This window comes from Mauremys reevesii, linkage group 11, assembly GCF_016161935.1.
Source record: "Mauremys reevesii isolate NIE-2019 linkage group 11, ASM1616193v1, whole genome shotgun sequence".
NCBI lineage: Eukaryota > Metazoa > Chordata > Testudines > Geoemydidae > Mauremys > Mauremys reevesii.
The window spans coordinates 40722036-40739639 of NC_052633.1; the positions used below are offsets into that span (position 1 = coordinate 40722036).

Below are 17604 nucleotides of genomic sequence, written 5' to 3' on the forward strand. Positions count from 1 at the left end.
TTTTAGTGCTTTAAGGCTGTATTGGGTGGATGCCTTTTTTGATAAAATTGAGCACAGTACCTTTGATGGGTTAGACAGAAGGACTCTTGAACGCATTAATCAGATGTCTCATCCATTTGGCCTGACTATCTTTGGAGGTGAGTCTAGCATTGAAAAATATTAGCTGTATTAAAATCCATAATATTTACCATGAAATGAGCTGAGACTATACACAATGAAGTATTATGCAATCTTTTGCAATGCAGGTTTTCTACAGAAAGACAGTGTTGAAAGTTCCTGTAATGAAATATACTCAGTGCTGCTTGTTTACTTTTGAAGGCTGCTTTTCACACATTTGTACTGAAATCATCTGAGAAATTAAATGATTGTTCTTGTAACTAAGTTAACCTTTTCAGTGCAATATCTTGGGTATGTTACACTACTAGCTACAGCTTCTAGGAGGGTGTGATTGTGTAATCACTAGACACTAGATCATAGTCCCTGAGAGGTTCAGTGTACCTTCAGCCACCACTGACCTCTCAAAGGGTGCTCTGTACTTGCAGGATCGACTCAGTTGCATGTAGGGTATGTCCTGATATTTATCTACAATGGCTCACATGATGTTAGTAAGAGTATCAGAACCTGCCCCCTCTTTGTGACATTATATTAAAAAGTTATTTTGCAAAATATCTTCAGATGCTGGAAAAGTTTATTGGCAAACAGTTTTTAAAGTTGTATTAGAAGTTGAGATGGGACTAAGTCATTATATCCTGATACAGAATCAGATCTGAATTTGAGCTTGAACGTCTGGGAGGGCAAGTTGGATCTGTGTTTGGAGCAGGTATTTCTGCAGATTTAGTGGAAAATCAGTTTATGGAATATCTTTCACAATGCATTATGCAATCATTTTGTACTCGCTGCCATTTTTTGTTTTTCCTGAAAGATTTACACTTGTGAATTCATTAGATTTACATGACCAGCATTGAGGTTTTATCCAGCATCATTTGACCTTTTGTATCATTTTGCATTATAACTGTTACTAAGTGTTAACTGTCTTTCAATACAGGTTATGCATATTTTACTGACTGGAGACTTGGAGGAATTGTTCGAGTGAGGAAATCAGATGGAGGAGAAATGACTATTATTAGGAGGGGCATTAGTAATATTATGCATGTAAAATCTTATGATGCTCATTCTCAAATAGGTAAGCTAGCTCGTTGTAGTCACAAAAGAGTCAAAGGATTTGCCCTCTCACCTTTAAAGGTTACCCCATTGGGCTGTTACTGATTATGTAGTTCAGTGTTCTGTGACTGGGTGTGGTTTTGCGTGGATGTATCTGTTAGTTGTTTAATAACCTCATAAAGATGAAATTATAATTTCATTACATTCTGCCCAATTTATTATTTATTACAACTCAATATTTCCACTTTCATAAATAAAGGGTATTTTGATTAAACTGCACTATTTGTCTGATACAAAAACTTGAAGACTGGACTAAACATCTTCTAAGTCGTGCTGTACCATTCTTTAAATGATCTCCTTTTACATGGTTAAAATTTTGTTTTAGTCTTTTCACTCAGCTGAAATTCTGTGCTTGAGGTTATTTGAATGAAGTATTACATGCAGTACACTGGCACTGAAAAATCCACCAATTTATCAAAAAAAATGCAACAAAATCTAGTGGTGAGACTTTCCACTTACGTAATGCTTTACATTTTCAAGGTGCTATCCAAATATTGTGTCAAATCCCATTGTCCTTACTCAGGAAGATGTTCCAGTTTGCAGCATACGTGTGTATCTGTTTCCAGACACTTGCCAGAATTGGAGCCAAAATAAGTAGCATGTTGTTAGATTTGTTTCCTACTAGGAGAAATGTGTTATTAAACACTTACTGTACTATGGGCCTGCTTCTGATCTCATTTATACACTCTAACCCTGTTGACTTTGCACTAGTGTGAGAGCAGAATTAGGCCTTAAATATTTTTTTTAAAACTTTACCCAGATCTTTTAGTTTTACATCATTAATCTGCCACAGTTTATGTTATGTTTTATGATAAACAATGTATTTTAACAGTTTCCAGACTATTACAAATTGAACATATATTAATCTCTCAGGACATTTTCTTTTTAGGATCTAACTATTGTAATAGAGGAACAAATCCCAATGGAGACTGCAGCCACTTCTGCTTCCCAGTACCTAATTTTCAGAGGGTTTGTGGCTGTCCATATGGTATGAAGCTGGGTCCTAATCAGCTGACATGTATTGAAGATCCATCAAATGAGCCACCCACTTTGCAGTGTGGTTCCTATTCATTTTCCTGTGGCAATGGAAGATGTGTGCCTGGGTACTACCGGTGTGATGGTGTTGATGATTGTCATGATAACAGTGATGAACAAAACTGTGGATCGCTAAGTAAGTCGTCCTTGTAATTTACAGTTAACGATACTTGCACTGCAGACACTTTTGGTGGCTCAGTCTGCATTGATTTTTTGTGCTTATTTGAGGACAAATCTTAGAAGACTTCCTAATCCATGTCACTAGTCCCATTGGAGTTACATGAATAAGCGATATATATTTGGGCCCCTGAAGCTTAGACTGTACATCTTTTGACTGAAAATGAGGCTTGCAGTGTCACTTGAGTGGCTTTTCCTAGGAGATTTCCATTAGTAAACTTTAAGGGATTAGTAAGGTTGCAAGATACTACAAGAGTAGCTGCTAATTAGTAAATGCAGAGGCATGTGGATGTTTGAACAAAATTGTGTTAGGGTTTGGGTTCTGGGTAAAGGTTTGGAAAGGTTTTTATTTTATCTCCCTGAGTTCTGTCTTTTCTCACATTCCATAGTAAAGTGAATGAAGAGTGCACTTTCAGCCTTTACTGTTCAGTTCCTGGCTTTTCTGTAAATTGGCTCAAACATACAAAGTGTTTAAATGTGTTGATCAAAAATAAAATGTGAGAATAGTAGGAGAATTACTGTTGATAATATAATACAGTCAAGATATCGGATGAATACCACGTATTTATTTGGTGCTTGGCATCTTCAAGGTGATTTATAAGCAAGAGTCTCATTGACTTTACTGGGAGTTGCATGTATGTAACTGAGAGTAGAGTCTGGATCTGTACTGTTACTGTAGAAAAACTAAGATGTCATTTTGGTGAGAATGAAGGAGCAAGTGTCCTTTCTTCTTTTTTTGATTGTTTTGAAATATTTTTTAAAACCTTTACCTTTTACCTTATCGTTAATAATTACAATTTAAAAAATGGTTCTAAGTATATATTTCTTAAAATTACTGATGGTTTCTTGCCATAAATAATGGTTTTGATACAAGTTTTAGAAATTGCACAATTACATTTACAGTCCTTGAATGTGTTTTTAAGGAAGGCAAGTTTTGGAGCTATTGCTGTACAAATGTTTTCATATTTTGTTTCTTGTTTAGATAATTCTTGTGCTTCATCAGCCTTTACCTGTGGCAATGGGCAGTGCATTCCAGGTCGCTGGCGTTGTGACAAACATAATGACTGTCTTGATGGCAGTGATGAACAACATTGTCCTACGCAGGGTCCCACTTCATGCCCTGTAACCTTGTTCACCTGTGACAATAGCAGGTGTATTCCCAGGATCTGGTTATGTGATACAGATAATGATTGTGGTGATGGGTCCGATGAAAAAAATTGCAGTAAGTGTCAGGATTATTTTGTTTGCAGTACAGTGTGTATAGATTACATATGACTACATAAATATATGTATATGAGAGGGATACATATGTTCAGAAGGAAAGAAAGAACCAATATGGAACTTGGAATAATACTATTCCATCTTATGAGACTTGGAAAAGCCAACATACATTCAAATATTAAGACCATATGGAAATACAAAGCAGTCACTATTAAAAATGATATGATTGTGACAACTATATTGCTCTGAAAAACCTGCATTGCATTGCAGTTTACAAAATCAAAGAAACTAAGGCGCAGTGTTGTAAACACTTACATGAGTGATGCCATCGACTAGTCTATTGATAGGAAGGCCCCATCAGATAATATAGGGTGAATGTTTTCACCCAGCAACAGCTCACAGAATTTTTACAATGGAGTAAGAGCGTTAAGCTCCCTGGTTACCCTTCTGCAAGTCTCCTTCTCACAGGTTGGAGTCTTGGTTATAAAGAGGATGGTGATCAATTGTTCTTCATGTCTACTAAGGGTAGGACAAAAAGTAAACATCTTAATCTGCAGCAAGGGAGATTTAGGTTAGATATTAGGAAAAACTTTAAGGATAGTTAAGCACTGAACAGATTACTTAGGGGGTTGTGAATCTCCTTCATTGGAGGTTTTAAGAACAGGTCAGACGAACACCTGTCGGGGTGGTCTAGATATACGTCGTCCTGCCTCAGTGTGGGGGGCTGGACTCGATGACCTCTTGAGGTCCCTTCCAGCCCTACATTTCTATGATTCTATGGTCCTATTTTGCCCAACTTCCAACCTGCAGCTAAATAAATCATTACCTTGTACTAGTGTCTATGGTAGAATGTTTTTTAATTTATCTTGCTGTTAGCTGTTAGATAGCATGCATAGCTAAGAGAGTTGATTCAGATGTCTTCATGTTCTGACCATTTTGCTGGTTCAAGGTAAAAGGAAAGAACACAAACACCTTTATTTTTCTCTTAACAGATTTTACAGGGACATGTGAACCTGGTCAATTTCAGTGTCCTGACCATCGCTGTATAGACCCATTTTATGTTTGTGATGGGGACAAGGATTGTGTAGATGGAGCAGATGAGCATGATTGCAGTAAGTACAATTTCCCTCTTAAACATGGTTATTTATGAATTTGTTTGTTGCACATGCTGGTTTCTTTGGACTCTCTCATGCCATGTAAGCACAGGCTCTTAGTGGGTTTGGCATGAAGCTGCTCAGAGACGCAAAATTCTCCTAAAATTCCCCAATGTGTATGAGTAGTATGTTCATTGCTGTGTGAGTTGGTGCAGAGTGCCAGCAACCTGCTTTCTCTCTGCCACTGGGGGGAATCTGGTTTCCCAGGGGGTGCAATGGCTTTATAGTTTCTGTGCTTCAGGGAGCAAGAGACTGCAATAAAGCCTGGATTTCTTGCATCTGCTTATCTTTTGTACCTACAGACAAGATAGAGACAATCTAGCCCTTTATAAGGTAATGGCTAATGCAATACTGTATTTATTCATTTGTAGTATACAACTGTAGTGCCTCAGAGTTTAAATGTGCAAGTGGAGACCAATGCATCAATACTTATTATCAGTGTGATGGTGTTTTTGACTGCAATGATCACTCAGATGAGACTGGTTGTCGTAAGTACACTATGATGCATAGACATTAAAATAAAGGCTCTGGTTATTAGTTTATAAAAACTGTATCTCACTCACTATTATAACCTCAAAACTACTTTCAAATACTTAGTCTAAAAATATTTCTCCCAGGCAGAAACTCTGCATACAGTAGGTTCCAGCCAAGAGCAAATTTTTTGGCATAGGCTAGCGTCTTCGTTCTTTGTGGATCCAAACCTTGAAGGGGGGGGGGGGGTTGGCAGACTTGCTCCCAGAATTTTTTAAGATTTAGAAATAAAATGTTAAAATATTTAGAATTATGATACTTTTTTGAAATCTTATAACCCACAAGAGCTAGACCGTAACTGAAGCTTAAACACTTTGTAATTTGAGCTAGTTCCTTTGAGTAATTTTGTAAATTAAAATTAATCAAGATTTTGAGGTATAGCAAGCAGATAATTGCTGTTTCAAAGACTTGTAGCAATTTGTGTGAGTATGTGCGTGTGTGTGCATATTAAGGTGTATATACTCAACACGTTGTGAAAAGTGAATGAAGCCACCTGGTTTTTGCATTAAAAAAGTAGCAAAAGTATTTAGGAGAGTCTAAAACTTCCTGTCTGTAGCCAGACTTGGACCTGTGGCAAGTGGGTACAATTCTATTGACTTCTCAAGAATTGTACCCACTTATACCAGAGTTGAATTAGACCCATTGTATATGCATCTCCATTTGAGCATGTAAATACTTTCCTTAATACCAAATATCACTCTTCTAGCTACAAGACCACCAGGGATGTGCCACCAGAATGAGTTCCAGTGTCAGTCTGATGGCAATTGCATTCCTGCTAACTGGGAATGTGATGGCCATCCTGACTGTGCAGATGGCTCAGATGAACATCAAAGATGTCCTGCCAGGACCTGTCCTCCATCTCTTTTCCGCTGTGATAATGGAAACTGCATCTATCGAGCGTGGATCTGTGATGGTGACAATGACTGCAGGGATATGAGTGATGAGAGAGATTGTCCCACTCAGCCTTTCCGCTGCCCCAGCTGGCAGTGGCAATGTCCAGGTCACAGCATTTGTGTGAATCTGAGCAAAGTATGTGATAACATCGCAGATTGTCCGAATGGAGCTGATGAATCCCCACTCTGCAGTAAGTTGCTGTTTAGCATGTACAATAGTCTAGAAACTTTTGTGCTGTTTCAAAAAGTTATGCAATACAATGAGCATCATCACTGCTTCTTTGTTGTATATTCGGCATAGAAACATTTCTAGCAGAAAATGCAAGGTTCATTGTGAACTCAGAAATGTGGTGGTATTCAATATGAAGTTTGGTTAAGTGTGAATCTCAGACAGGTGAACTGCACCTTGCAGTAGAAAGGCAATTCCAGTGAATTGACTCCACGTGATTGGGAGCCCAATCTTTATTCAGTGGACTTCCATTGACTTCAGTAGAGAGTTTGTTTTATTGAGGAGTAAAATATTTGACCTCATTTGCTTACGCTCGACATTTTAAAAATGGAACTTGATCAAATATACTGTCATTTAAAATTAAATTGGATTTAATCTTCAATATTTTCTTAGATATTTCTAACTTGTTTTTTTTCTGATTTTAATCTAAAACTGATGAGTGCGCAGACTTTGTGTTATGTTGATTGTGACTGTTGATTTTCACTTAAGTGTAACTTCTTTCTTTCTTTCCTTGCTTCCTTCCTCTCTTTAATCAATGCACGCTCTCAGATGAACCCCAGCCAGGTATGATTATGAAACATATTAAATTATTGTGTATTAATAATATTTTAGTTTCCCATTTGCACTGTAAATGATTTATAGACTTCCAGCTAACTCTGCTTTTAAGCATTATAGAACTTTAGCAAAGCAGTCTTATGTTTTGAATTCCTTTTACATGATAGTGACAAATATTATTAATATACTTTCCTTTTTATGAATTATACATACTGTACTTTAGTGTAATGAATAAAGACCTTGGCCACATTCTCAATAATTGGCAGTTGCATGGGTATATTTGAAAGCAGAATGTGGCTCAGAGTGCAAGTGCACAGGATTGACGCAAGCATAGAAACTTAAAAAAAAATCTGCTTGTTTTCCCTCACCCCTATATCAGATCAGGAGAGTTGCTCTGACAATAATGCTGGCTGTACTCACGAATGCATTCAAGGGCCATTTGGAGCTCAGTGTACATGTCCAGTCGGATACTATCTTGCTAATGACTCCAAGACCTGTGAAGATATTAATGAATGTGACCCTCCAGGCTTTTGCAGTCAGCGTTGTTACAATGAAAGAGGGTCTTCGAGGTGTTACTGTGATGAAGGATACATTTTAGAAGCCAATGGAAGGACTTGTAAAGCTGCAGGTGAGGAATACTGATATAAAATCCAAAACAGTGAGTAGGGGTTTTAGATAAAGTCCACAGCATCATGTACATAGACATTTTGATAATGCTACAACCCCCCTGTTTTATAAGAGGTTATAAAATAGTAATTTTTTAGTAATTCCTGGCATATAACCCTGGATATTAAAACTGTTAGCTGTGAGGTTAGCTAGTAATTATCATCCTTTCCAATGTGTTTGAAATGGCTTGTTCTGGAATTCTAGCGTTGGGATTGTGAAAGTATGTTTTGGAGGAAGGTGTTCAGTGGGTGTGTAGATGCTCAGCACCTCTCAGGTTTTGGCCTATTGAGTAAAATTTGCCTCTGGGCAGACTGCAAGGTCTATGAACTACTTAAGTGCCAGCCTTACATAAGACTTAAATATTGCTTTGGGCTCGCCTTCTGTAGAGCAGCGAATGTCACCCACTGGTCATCATTCTCCATTGTCTTGTAGTTTCTTCATGGCACTCCAGAAGTACAAAGGAGCCACAAACCCAGTGGATCTTGTCACCAGACTATTCCTCTGTGATAGGGGGAATCCCCAGATGGTGGAGCAGCTCTGCACCACACTCCTTGCAGACTGTGTGGTTAGAGAAAAGGAGCATGGCAGTGTCACTTAGGCAATTACTGCCTGCTGGGTCCTTGACATCATGGGCAGCTGTATGTTAGTCAGAATGGCCCTGAAGATGCCCTGACTCATGCTGGGGTCAGCCCGTCCTAGAAAAATGGCTGCTTTAAGGCTACCTTTAACCCTTCACCTTCATTCTTGTACCAAACATAGCTTGGCTGAAACAAATAACTGGGCGCATTGGGCGGTACTCCTCAACACACACTATTGACAAAATATACATAGTGTATTCAATATCTACATTATAGGTGGTGCAGGTAACATTGTTTATAGTGCAGGTTGACCAACAGCTCCCGTTTTCAGTTGCTTATAACGTTTGTCAAATTTTTAGCTGTTCTGGCTGAAATATTCCTTACGAGGTATCTACCTCAGGCTGATTTTTTTTTTAAAGTTTCAACAAAAACGGTTTAGACACTTTCAAGAACAAAATTAGGGAAAAGTTCATTATTTTGCCCATATTAAAAAATGTACACAGCTTGTTTTATTAAGAAGCTGTAGCACTTCCATACTTTGGCATGAGACAAACGCACTCAAATTTGCCCAAGTTATAAAATCTTAGTGGTTCCTTTTCCTCCCCTAGAAAAACATTCTGAATTGTTTATGGGGTTACTATTGCATAGTTTATTTGTTTGTATTCGTTTCTCTTCTTTTGCAGAGTCTGGGAATCTTCTCTTACTAGTGGCAAGCCGTAACCAAATTGTTGTAGACAACATCACCTCTCAGGCACACAGCATTTATTCTCTGATTCGAGATGGGAGGAATATAGTAGCTATTGATTTTGATTCAGTCACTGATCGCATCTATTGGTCTGACACCACACAAGATAAGATTTGGAGTGCTTATCAAAATGGCACAGACCGAAAAATAGTAAGTCTGTTGGGGAATGTAGTCTTTTATTTCTTTTCATTATGTAAAGGGAGAATATACGATATCTTCCGTTAACAAAGATGGAAGATGCAGTGTTGTCATAGCCATGTTGGTCCCAGGTTTATAGAGACACCAAGTGGGTGAGGTAATATCTTTTATTCAACCAGTTTCTGTTGGTGAGATAGACAAGCTTTTGAGCTACACAGAGCTCTTCTTCAGGTCTGGGAAAGATACTCTCAGGGCATGTCTACACTTAAAACTCTGCATCGGCACAGCTTCAGTGCTTAAGGGCTTGTCTACACTGGCACTTTACAGTGCTACAACTTTATTGCTCAGGGGCGTGAAAAAACACCCCCTTGAGCGCAGCAAGTTTCAGCGCTGTAAAGTGCCAGTGTAGACAGTGTACCAGTGCTGGGAGCCACACTCCCAGCGCTGGTAGCTATTCCTCTCATGGAGGTTTTTTTTTTTATAGCTATGCCGCAGAGGGATAGCTCAGTGGTTTGAGCATTGGCCTGCTAAACCCAGGGTTGTGAGCTCAATCCTTGAGGGGGCCACTTAGGGATCTGGGGCAAAATCAGTACTTGGTCCTGCTAGTGAAGGCAGGGGGCTGGACTCAATGACCTTTCAGGGTCCCTTCCAGTTCTATGAGATAGGCATATCGCCATATGTTCTATTCTTTATTCTAACTATTCCCCTCATGGAGGTAGTTTTTCTAAAGCTATGTCGTGACTACACAAGCCATGTTAAAGCGTTGCCCCGGCAGCGCTTTAATGTTGCAAGTGAAGATGTGCCTTAAGTGAAGACACTCCTACGTTGACAGGAGAGCTTCTCCTGTCGACATAGCGCTGTCTACACAGGGGATGAGGCTGGTATAACTACATCGCTCGGGGGGTGGATTTTTCACACCCCTGAGTGACAAGTTATACCAGTATAGGTCTGCAGTGTAGACATGGCCTTAGAGTGTCACAGATAAATACAAGCTTGAATGCAAAGTATCAGAGGGATAGCCATGTTAGTCTGTATCCACAAAAGCAATGAGGAGTCCGGTGGCCCCTTAAAGACTAACAGATTTATTTGGGCATAAGCTTTTGTGGGTAAAAAAGCCACTTCTTCAGATGCATGGATTGACTTGAACAGATAGTTTAGCATAAGTAGTTAGCACATGTTGTTATAAGGGATCATTCAAGGTGAAGTGGTCCCTTAGAATATGTGCTAATTACTTTTGCTAAACTATCTGTTCAATCTTCTATTTAGCTGTGACACTCTGAGTACCTTTCCTAGACCTAAAGAAAAGCTCTGTGTAGCTTGACAAGCTTGTCTCTCTCACCAACAGAAGTTGGTCCAATAAAAGATATTACTTCACCCACCTTGTCTCTGTAAAGAAGGAAGAGGCAGCTCTCCATGTATTGTAATGAAAAGGAAGGTAACTTAAAGAAAGTGAAGCAGCTCACAATTTGCTGGAAGTAAGTTTAAAATTTGACGGATCACACACGCACACACACACTCTACAGATAGTCTTGCATGTGGCCTTGATGTATTAATGCTATGCACATTATTCCGACTCCTTTCTTGGTGCCAGAATGTAAACTCCTTCTTACTACTCGTGGGCCATTACTCACCCAAGTAGTCCCATAGATGTCAGTAGGACTACTTAGGTAATTGCTCACCAATGGGAGCATGGGGTTCATAGACTGGCCCTCATTTTGTATAAGAAATCTAAAGGGTAAAGGTTACTTGTTTCCTCTCTTCCATAGCTTTCAAAGAAATGTTACCAATAGTGAATTGTAAATTATTTAGTGCCAACTAACTCTTCAATGTTTTTAACAGGTGTTTGACAGTGGTGTCACCGTGACTGAAAGTATAGCAGTAGACTGGGTAGGTCGCAATCTTTACTGGACAGACTTTGTTCTGGAAACAATTGAAGTCTCTAGAATGGATGGGAGCCACAGGACTGTGCTGATTAGTGAAAATATAACAAACCCAAGGGGACTAGTGTTAGATCCCAGAATTAAGTAAGAATTTTTTTTGTTTTTGTTTTTAAAAAATAGTATTTTATAATGATTTCAATGGTAAAATAATTTTAATTTGTAACCAAAGTGCAATATTTAAGATGTAACCAAATTTATTGTAACTGTAAGTAACAATTAGCGTTTGGATTATAGGAAATTTCAAGTTTACTAAACTAAGTTTGTTCACAAGTCTCAGTTACAGGAAACACTTAACCTTATTCAAAGCATAGTATAATACAGCCATTTGTTAACTGTCTTTCACCTTAATTACTCTTTGTTAACTTGAAACAGATATTGTAACACTTACTTGTATGAAGTCTTGTTATAGCTGTGTTGGTCCCAGGATATTGGAGAGACAAGATGGGTGAGATAATACCTTTTATTGGATCAACTTCTGTGGTCTCTCTCACCAACAGAAGTCGGTCCAATAAAAGATATTGCCTCATCCACCTTGTCTCTCTAATTACACTTATCTCTTAGATAAGAGCTTATGCTTTATAATGTTAATATGTTGTGGTTATTTAGTGTTGCATCACATAGCTACATACAGTCTAATGTGTCATGTCTGTATAGCACAGAGCTGGTTCTGTTGCACACTGAAAACATTTACACTACGTTAAATTGGGAGAGCTGCCAGTAACTCATTAAGTGCTTTCCCATCTGAAGATGTGACAAAACAGTCAGTGCTGAATATTAATGGCAGATGAATCCCCCCCCTCACTATTTATGTATCGCTGCTGACTGTACTGAAGAGTAGAAGGTAAATCGACAAACCCCTTCATCCATATACTGTTTCATTAGCAGAGTTTTGGCAGTCTACTGTGCTCTGTAACAGCTTGAGTCTGAACTATGCTGTCAGTCATGCTGAGCTGCTCAGTTACAATAATATGGTAGTTGTATAGGGGACACACCGTGAAAGACACAAATGTCTATTTTATTAAGTTGGCATTAAGCAGTTCAGGAGTTGGAATGTAAACCATTTTATCTAAGAGTTGAAAAATAATCACATGATTATAAAATAAGTTTGTTAGAAGTACCAATTGTGTATCAAAGCTATAGCAGAAAACATGTTTAAAAATGTTTTATTATAAAAAAATTATGGTTACACTTATTTTGAAAAAGAAGAATCCTAATCCACTAATCCTACACTGAATCCAATAGTGTTTATTGCATAGTATATTTCATGTGTCATTTTATTTTTGTCTAACAAGACTTTCTCTGAGATTTCTCAATATGCAAATAATTTTTCTCGATCAGTAACCACACATTACTTTTTACAGTGCTCATGTGATGTTCTGGACAGACTGGGGCCAAAATCCTCGAATTGAAAAAGCTAGCATGGATGGCACAATGCGAACAGTTATTGTTAGTGATAAAATCTACTGGCCCAATGGACTTTCCATTGATTACCCAAATAAACTGCTGTACTTTGCTGATGCCTATCTTGATTATATTGATTTTTGTGATTACAATGGAAACCACAGGCGACAGGTGGTAGCAAGTGACTTGGTAAGGCAATAGTAATGAAAAAAACTGTTTCCCATGGTTCTAAGGTTCTTTTATGGCCCCCATTACAGAGGGGACTAAGAGATTAAGTGAGTTGCCAAAGATCATATAGCAGAGCAGGAAATTGAAATTGGGGTCCAGAGTCCAGGCTAGTGACCTAAACACTGAGCCATCCTTCCTCTCATCTGGCTGTTTAATAGCATGAAGTCTAAGGGCCCTATCCTCCTTTGCTACTAAACCCAGTGCATTGGATGTAGCTGAATATGTTATGTAAAGGTTTGAACAAGATAAGGGACATTCTGACTAGCAATGAGACTGCCATAATATGCCTTGTGCTGCTGCTCTTTGTTGCTGGCACTCACTATTGAGAGGAGCAAATGAGGAAGCCATGCCCCCACCTATCGTCACGGCGTGAGTTCCAGTGTGGTGGCAGCTAATATCTGCTACTATACTTCAGGTCATCATTAGTACCTCTCATCTCCATCTCCTCATGGTACACATTGTTGCTTGCAGCACAGCTTTGCCAACGGTACTGCCTATCCACACGTTATACCACCTATTTAGTCACAAGCAGGATTCAGTACTTTATATAGTGCTGAACAGGTTTATCAGCTAATGCTATTAGAAACATAGAAGTATGTGAGGATTAATGTATGGAATTCCACTTAATGCTAATAAGAATTACATTCACAAATCTTTCCATATTAAAACAGGAATCTATCCCTTTATATGGGATAGAAAATATGAACTAAATCTTTACTATGTAATATGCATATGTAATACATAATATAAGATTTATTTGGAGTGGCCATAACTGAAGTTAACTGTCCGTTTTGTGTTGTTTAATTTATTAAGTGGATGAAAGGTGTGTGTGTCAGAGTGAGTGTTTGTATGTAGGGGAACAAACCGGTCCGTGTTCTTTTCTTAGTTACAGTCTTAGTAACGGTTGCCATAATTGTGGATTGCGTAAACATGAGTTCTCTGAACTGCAATATGAAGGATGTGTTAAATCCTCAGCTACTATAAATAGGCATAACTCAATTTAAATCAATGAAGCTACTTGGATTTGCAACAATTGAGGCTCTAGCTCCACTTCTATGGAAGGACAAACCAGTTCTTGTTAAATTGGACCACTATAATCCTCAGCCCTCTTCTTTAACCCAAACTTAATTTTCCCCAGATTTGGATAAGCAACCCTCTACCACAGGCCAGTAAGCAACAGGGGATTTCAAAGGTACACAGGGCACCCAACTCCCATTGACTTTTCCACTCATGCCTTTGAAAATCTACACTCACCCCTTTATTTAATAGGCCCCTCTGTTCTACCCTTACAACATCTTAATCTTCAAGGCTATGCATCTTATATTTGACAATGACAGACTAATGTTTATTTACCAAGTGCTTTTTCATTTAAAAACTTCTTTTTTTCCAGAAAAGCAATTAGCACCTATCCTCAGGTGACAGAGGAGAGGGTAAATCATTTGTATTCCTACTGAAGGATGTGTGTGGGGTGACAGCTGTTATGTTTTCCATTGTGCTTAGCTCTGCTGTTATTTCAGTGCAAGCGCTGGTGAATAATACCAATGGAACTAAATTGGTAAATATTCTTGCCTTTAGGTATTACGGCATCCACATGCTCTGACTCTCTTTGAAGATTTTGTGTACTGGAGTGACCGATACACTAATCGAGTAATTCGGGCCAACAAGTGGCATGGAGGAAACCAAACAATTATGATTTATAACATTCACCAGCCTTTGGGGATTGTTGCAGTCCATCCTGTTAAACAACCTGGTGGTAAGTCAAACAAAGCAACTTTGACAACGCAAAAGCAAAATCTGCAATATGCATATACATAAACACTATTGGAATCATTCATGCCAACAAAGGGCATGGCTTAAAATAAGATTACATTGTTAACGGTATTCCCTGGCTGTTGGGGTTGATCCAGTCCATCCATCCTGGTGGCAAATCAAACAAAAGTAATCTTGGCAATACAAACTCAAAACAGGCAAAATGTATAGTAAGGAACTGGTATCTTGAGTGTCTCTGTTATTTATTTTTATCTTATTTATTTAGTTAGTTAGTTACTTAGTTTAAGATAACTGACACCTTAGAATGCGTTTTACATTGTAAAACATCTCTGGCTGGAATAGCTGGGTGAATTGCTTGCACACAATTTTGTCACATTTTTAGATAAGATATCTTGCTGGCTTGCTTCTTAAACATTTTTGCTTTGATTCATAGTGAAAAGGAAAGGAAAACGGATGGTACTATTCCATGGTGTGGCCACACCTTTAATACTATGTGCAGTTCTGTTCATCCCATCTCAAAAAAAGATATATTAAAATTGGAAAAAGTACAGAGAAGGGAAGCAGAAACAATTGGAGGTATGGAACAGTTTCCATACAAGGAGAGAGTAAAAAGACTGGGACTGTTCATCTTAGAAAAGAGATGACTAAGGGATGATATGGTAGACTAGTGTAGAGAAAGTGAATAGGGAAGTGTTATTTATCCCTTCATGTAACACAAGAAGCAGGGGTCACCAAATGAACTGAATAAGCAGCAGGTTTAGAACAAACGTAAGGAAGTACTTCTTCACACAATGCACAGTCAACCTGTGGAACTCATTGCTGGAGGGATGTTTTGAAGGCCAAAAGTATAACTGTGTTCAAAAAATAATTAAGTAAGTTTGTGGAGATTATGTCCTTCAATGGCTATGTGCCAAGATGGTCAGGGATGCAATCCCATGCTCTGGGTGTCCTTAAGTCTCTGACTGCCAGAAGCTGGGACTGGGTAATAGAGTATGGACCACTTGATAATTGCCCTATTTTGTTCATTCCCCTGAAGCATCTGGCACTGTCCACTGTTGGAAACAGGATACTGAGCTAAATGGACCATTGGTCTGACCCAGTATGGTTGTTCTTATGTTCTTATATTAATCTATTGTATTATTCTTCTCTATCTTGAGTTCTGGTTTTATGCTGCTGCCTTACTGCTGTATTGTTAATCTCTTTTTAATTTTTGGTAGGTTTTAAATTAGAAATGATGACATTTTATCCTTGAGTTTGTAGGCCTCTCGGATTAGCTAGATTAGCCTGCTGTTAATTGTTAGGGGTAGCCTCAAAACATGATTTCACTCTTCATGAGAACTCTTTAGTGGCAAGCTTGTGGGATTAAACGAAGCGATCTAACTTGGAAATGCAATAAGTAGATCAGTGGTGATCAGAGAGACCATGTTCTCTCTATAATTTTCATTTTACAAGTTTAGTCTGGGATTTTCAAAGAGATCAATGGAGTTAGGCAATCAACTCCCACTAAAATTGAATGGGATTTGAGCACTGAACTAGCTCTCTTGGGCTGCTTTGAAAACCCCAGCCTTGAGAATTAATTTAAATCCTCTACATTTGCCGTTATGGATAAGGTTAATATGATCATGGACTGGGAATCCTGAACCCCTCGCCATGCAGTGGCATCAGGCATTGCATCTGGATTCCAATGTTCTGCATTATACAAATGAAATGAAATGGCTGGTATGTCAACAGCACTGTTGTTTTAACAAACAACATGGGAAGGTTATTCAGTGTTACAGTGTCGTAGTGCGTTCCTGCTTCTAGAAAACGTTGTTCCTACATTTAAAGAAATACAAATAAAGTACTGTAGTGGACTCAGTTCAACAGTTTTAAGTTTTATAGGATTAGGACCTAAATAGACCTTGACTCGGAGTGTATGCATACAGAACTTCACAAACTCGAACAGCTTAATGGGACTAAATCGGAGGGCCCAGATAATCTTCATCCAAGAATATTAAAGGAACTGGCACATGAAATTGCAAGCCCATTAGCAAGAATTTTTAATGAATCGGTAAACTCAGGGGTTGTACCGTACGACTGGAGAATTGCTAACATAGTTCCTATTTTTAAGAAAGGAAAAAAAAGTGATCTGAGTAACTATAGGCCTGTTAGTTTGACGTCTGTAGTATGTAAGGTCTTGGAAAATTTTTTGAAGGAGAGGGTAGTTAAGGACATTGAGGTCAATGGTAATTGGGACAAAATACAACATGGTTTCACAAAAGATAGATCATGCCAAACCAACCTGATCTCCTTCTTTGAGAAAGTAACAGATTTTTTAGACAAAGGAAATGCAGTGGATCTAATTTACCTCCATTTCAGTAAGGCATTTGACACGGTTCCACATGGGGAATTATTAGTTAAATTGGAAAAGATGGGGATAAATATGAAAATTGAAAGGTGGATAAGGAACTGGTTAAAGGGGAGACTACAACAGGTCATACTGAAAGGTGAACTGTCAGGCTGGAAGGAGGTTACTAGTGGAGTTCCTCAGGGATCAGTTTTGGGGCCAATTTTATTTAACCTTTTTATTACTGACCTTGGCACAAAAAGCGGGAATGTGCTAATAAAGTTTGCGGATGACACAAAGCTGGGAGGTATTGCTAACACAGAGAAGGACTGGGATATCATACAGGAAGATCTGGATGTCCTTGTAAACTGGAGTAATAGTAATAGAATGAAATTTAATAGTGAAAAGTGCAAGGTCATGCATTTAGGGATTAATAACAAGAATTTTAGTTATAAATTGGGGACGCATCAGTTGGAAGTAACAGAGGAGGAGAAGGACCTCGGAGTATTGGTTGATCACAGGATGACTATGAGCTGCCAATGTGATATGGCTGTAAAAAAAGCCAATGCGGTTTTAGGATGCATCAGGCGAGGTATTTCCAGCAAAGATAAGGAGGTGCTAGTACCGTTATACAAGGCACTGGTGAGACCTCATCTGGAATACTGTGTGCAGTTCTGGTCTCCCATGTTTAAGAAGGATGAATTCAAACTGGAACGGGTTCAGAGACGGGCTACTAGGATGATCCGAGGAATGGAAAACCTGTCTTATGAAAGGAGACTGAAAGAGCTTGGCTTGT

At 38.5% G+C, this 17604-nt stretch overlaps 1 protein-coding gene across 2 annotated transcripts in view; it reads left to right on the top strand.

The window, feature by feature from the left end:
- The window catches only part of LRP2 (LDL receptor related protein 2), a 173826-nt gene that overhangs the window by 65879 nt on the left and 90343 nt on the right, over positions 1-17604 (top strand). For both annotated transcript variants that reach the window (XM_039495259.1, XM_039495260.1), the window contains exons 19-30: positions 7-137; positions 1046-1183; positions 2111-2392; positions 3416-3655; positions 4647-4766; positions 5180-5296; positions 6046-6423; positions 7396-7644; positions 8944-9155; positions 10983-11167; positions 12445-12673; positions 14288-14465. In XM_039495259.1, the coding sequence (XP_039351193.1) occupies positions 7-137; positions 1046-1183; positions 2111-2392; positions 3416-3655; positions 4647-4766; positions 5180-5296; positions 6046-6423; positions 7396-7644; positions 8944-9155; positions 10983-11167; positions 12445-12673; positions 14288-14465 (2459 nt within the window). The remainder of the gene's footprint in view (positions 1-6; positions 138-1045; positions 1184-2110; positions 2393-3415; positions 3656-4646; positions 4767-5179; positions 5297-6045; positions 6424-7395; positions 7645-8943; positions 9156-10982; positions 11168-12444; positions 12674-14287; positions 14466-17604) is intronic.